Source organism: Nicotiana attenuata, chromosome 3, assembly GCF_001879085.1.
Source record: "Nicotiana attenuata strain UT chromosome 3, NIATTr2, whole genome shotgun sequence".
NCBI classification, from domain to species: Eukaryota; Viridiplantae; Streptophyta; class Magnoliopsida; order Solanales; family Solanaceae; genus Nicotiana; species Nicotiana attenuata.
Genome location: NC_031991.1, coordinates 68,312,289 through 68,316,319, shown reverse-complemented (window position 1 = coordinate 68,316,319; position 4,031 = coordinate 68,312,289). Strand labels below are relative to the sequence as shown.

At 40.5% G+C, this 4,031-nt stretch overlaps 1 protein-coding gene across 1 annotated transcript; it reads right to left on the bottom strand.

The window, feature by feature from the left end:
- LOC109224468 lies at window positions 292-3,458 on the bottom strand. The gene is made up of 3 exons (XM_019389046.1): window positions 3,350-3,458; window positions 1,843-1,892; window positions 292-582 (listed from the first exon to the last, which is right to left on the bottom strand). Exons 1-3 carry the CDS (start codon window positions 3,456-3,458, stop codon window positions 292-294), a joined length of 450 nt encoding a protein of 149 aa, XP_019244591.1.

The window sequence follows — 4,031 nt, the reverse complement described above, 5'->3', positions numbered from 1 at the left end:
ACCCCAAGAAATAAAGGGCCATGGTGCGAACAATGTGTGCAATTCAGATGGCGGAGAATGAATCAAATCTCCGTGTAATTGGCATTGATGGCACTTGCGCACAAAACTGATACAATCTCGCTCCATGGTGAGCCAATAATAACCTGCTCGAAGAATTTTCTTTGCCTAAACATACCCACTCATATGAGGCCCGCAAACTCCGAAATGTACTTCGGTCATGATAATCGTGGCTTGCTTTGCGTCAATACATCTCAACAGCCCAAGATCTAGAGTTCTTTTGTAAAAGATCCCTCAGCTCAAGAAAAATCCACTAGCCAAATGCCGAATTTTCCTCTTTTGATCGCCTGTGGCCTGTATCAGATATACCCCCATTCTGATGTACTCCCTGATGTCATGGAACCACGGTTCACCGTCTAGTTCTTCCTCAACCACATTACAATAGGCATGCTGATCACGAACTTGAATATGCAGAGGGTCGACATAAGCTTTGTCCGGATGGCGCAACATTGACGCCAAGGTGGCAAAAGCATTGGCAACCTCATTATGGATCCTTGGAATATGCCTGAACTCCACTGATCGAAACTGTTGACAAAGATCATGCAAACATTGTCGATACGGTATGAGCTTCAAATCCCGTGTTTCCTATTCTCCTTGAATCCGGTGCAAAAGAAGGTCCGAGTCGCCATGACCAAGACTTCCTGGACACCCATGTCTACAGCTAACCTCAAACCCAAAATGCACGCCCCGTACTAAGCCATGTTGCTGGTGCAATAGAAACGAAGCTGGGCCGTAACAGGGTAGTGATGCCCTGTTTCAGAAATGAGCATAGCCCCTATTCCGACACCTTTCATGTTAGCAGCTCCATCAATTCCTAACTCTCAAAGTCATTGCATTTCATTTCTTTTGGGTTTATTTCTCTAAGGCTTGTCCAATGCCAGCCTTGTTTAAGCAAGTAAGAAGAGATTTCAAAGCATACTACCAACTTCCCAATTGCACGAAGCAAAGTACGGTCAGAATGTACCAGTGATAGCATGATATAAAGTGGGAAATAAGGTGTCAGTGAAAGTTCCATTGGTTGAATGGTTTGGTTCAGATAAAAGGGTCAGAAATGTAAAAACAACGGTTTGGGTATAGAACACTTGGGTCATTCAGGGTCCTGCGGTTGAGATTCAGTTAGAAAGTCAAACAATTCTTGGCCAGTTCAAGGCAGCCAGTCAAAGCAACGCACAGCAGCGGAAAGGCCACCCCCGGCAAGAATGCCACAAACTAACCACCACATTTTTCAAACTGACAAGACTTTTCTTTGATTGAAACAGGGGCAGAAAATCTCATTTGTTTCAGAGAAACCCTCCGTAAGGAAAGCAAGTGCCAGACAAACTCGGCAGTAAGCTCCAGTACCCCCTTGGATAACAGGATTTAGTAAGTTTTGAGGCCCTCGCAAATGACAAGGTCTGACAAGAGGTCTACTTTTGGGAAATGTAATTTGGCATTTAAGTTATCACTTTTGAAATGGGGTTTGGTTTGAAATTTTCAAGATAAAGGAATTAAATTTAGAATCTATTTTGATAACAAGAATTGATAAAACTCACATATGTTCCCAATATCACACTGGGGCAGAAAATTTCTTTTGTTTTGTCTGTTTTGATGAAATCAGGCACCCACCTAAAGAACAAGGGGAGACAGTGCAAGGAAAAGCAGTTTCGAAGGGAAGACAGTTCATGTTTTGGAAATCAGGCGCCCACCTGGAGAACAAAGGGAAAGCAGTTCAAGTGTCGGAAATCAGGCGCCCACCTGGAGAACAAAGGGAAAGCACAGTTCAAGTTGTGGAAATCAGGCGCCCACCTGGAGAACAAAGGGAAAGCGATTCAAGTTTTGGGAAATCAGGCGCCCACCTGGAGAACAAAGGGAAAGCAGTTCAAATTTTGGAAATCAGGCGCCCACCTGGAGAACAAAGGGAAAGCAGTTCAAATCTTGGAAATCAGGTGCCCACCTGGAGAACAAAGGGAAAGCAGTTCAAGTGTTGGTAATCAGGCGCCCACCTGGAGAACAAAGGGAATACAAGTCAAGTTTCGAGGAATACAATTCAAATGTTGGTAATCAGACGCCCACCTAGAGAACAAAGGGAAAGCAGCAATGTTTAAAGGAAGACGGTTCAAGTTCATGCAATCAGGCGCCCACCTGGAGAACAAAGGGAAAGCACCTCAGAATACAATTCAAGTCAGCAACAAAGGAAGCTCACCTGGAGCGTACAAGTCAACAGAGCAGTAGAAACTGCAAGATCAAGTTTGAAAGAATGTAGATAGGATTCTTGTAATTCATAGATCATAGTTTAGTCTAGCTTCTTTTATTTTGTCTTGGTATAATAAGGAGTTCAGCAAGCAGTAGCAGCAGCAGCAATAGTGAAATCACAGCTTCCTGGTAGTCCCAGCTACCAAAACTTCCCGAACTACACTGACCTGATTCCTATATAGCCAAGGATATGTAGGCAACCTCAAAAGCAGGGTGTGGTCAAATATTTCAAAAATGCTTCCCACGGAGTATTCAAACGGGCAAAAATCACTCATATCCGCTCACTTTATCTTTGCACAAAAACTCTTCGTGTTTCCGAGCAAAGAGGGGCAGCTGTGAGCACATGATTTTTGCCCTATGTGAAATACTCCTACAGAATCCCAAGGAAATAGATTTTTTTTCTTTTAATTATTTGCCCTTTTAGGAATTTTGTAGAATTTTCTTAATTATTTGCATTTTTTTGTACATGTTTAATTTTTATTTAAATCATGAAAAATATCATGTATTGCATTTAGGACTTTGTTTTTACATTTTAAGAATTAATCAGTAATTATTTGTTTTATAAAATTTGAAAATCACAAAAAATAGCTCAGTTTTACATTTTTGCCTTTTAATTTTTAGCTTATTGATTTTTCTCCTTTAATTTAGAATTAAGAATTTTTTATTATTTTTATAATTAGCTAATTGGTTTAATTTCACACTTTTGGATAATTTAGAATTTTTAATTTGTAGGATTTTAATTAAAAGAAAATGAAAAAATTAGAAAATAAAAGAAGGAATTGAAAAAATGATTTGTCTTGTGAAATTGGGCCATTTTAATTAAAGACCCGCTCAAATTTTTTCCCAATCCAGGCCCAAAATTGATTCCCACCCGGTCCAAAGCCTTCAGCCCACGAGAACCTCAAAACGACGTAGTATGGGAACAAAACTACGTCGTTTTGAGTTCAGGGGCTTTAATTAAATCCTAGCCCTCCGTTTCATCTTATCCAACGGTCGTGAAAGTCCCCCTCTTTCGTTTTTAATTATCTGAATAGCTCTAAAATAACCTAGGATCTGTTACAAGCTTCTCTCTCATCTCCATATCTCACCACCGCCTGCCACCCGCCGGATTCGCCACCGGCGGTGTTGAAGCTCCAAATCCCACCAAAATTTAACCACACACTCCCCATAATCCCTCAAACACCATGCCGGTGTCAATTTCCCCAAAATCTCCACCGGTCGCCTTTAATTTCAGATCTAAAAATGAAACCCTAAATCCATTCCCGCCCTTAACTCATCATACAAGGGCCTGAGTCCATGTTCTCCCATCTTTGAAGACAATTTGGGCCTGAAACGAGTGTTAGTCGGTTGTTCTCACAAGAACAGTCGATTAACACTCATTTTGGCTCAAATCGGAAAAGCCTGAGTTTGCCTAGCCTAAGTCGTCCATCCACCGGGTTTTAGGTATTTCTATCTCTCTTGGTCCCTTTTCTGTCCATCCATTCCCTTTCTTTTCTTTATCTTCTTCTCCTTTTCTTTCGAAAATGAAGAATCTTAGTTTTCTTTTCTTTGTGTTTTATCTCAAAAGTCATTTAGTCTGTCTAATTAGGCGTCGTAACAGAGTTTAGTTTTGTTAGGCCTTAAATCAGTATATTTCTTTAATAATTGGTTCTAATTTCTTTGTTTTAGTTTTGTTACATTTCTTAGGGCTAAACGAGTTGATATATCTGGATTCATTTAGTTAGAATTATCGTTGTTTTGGT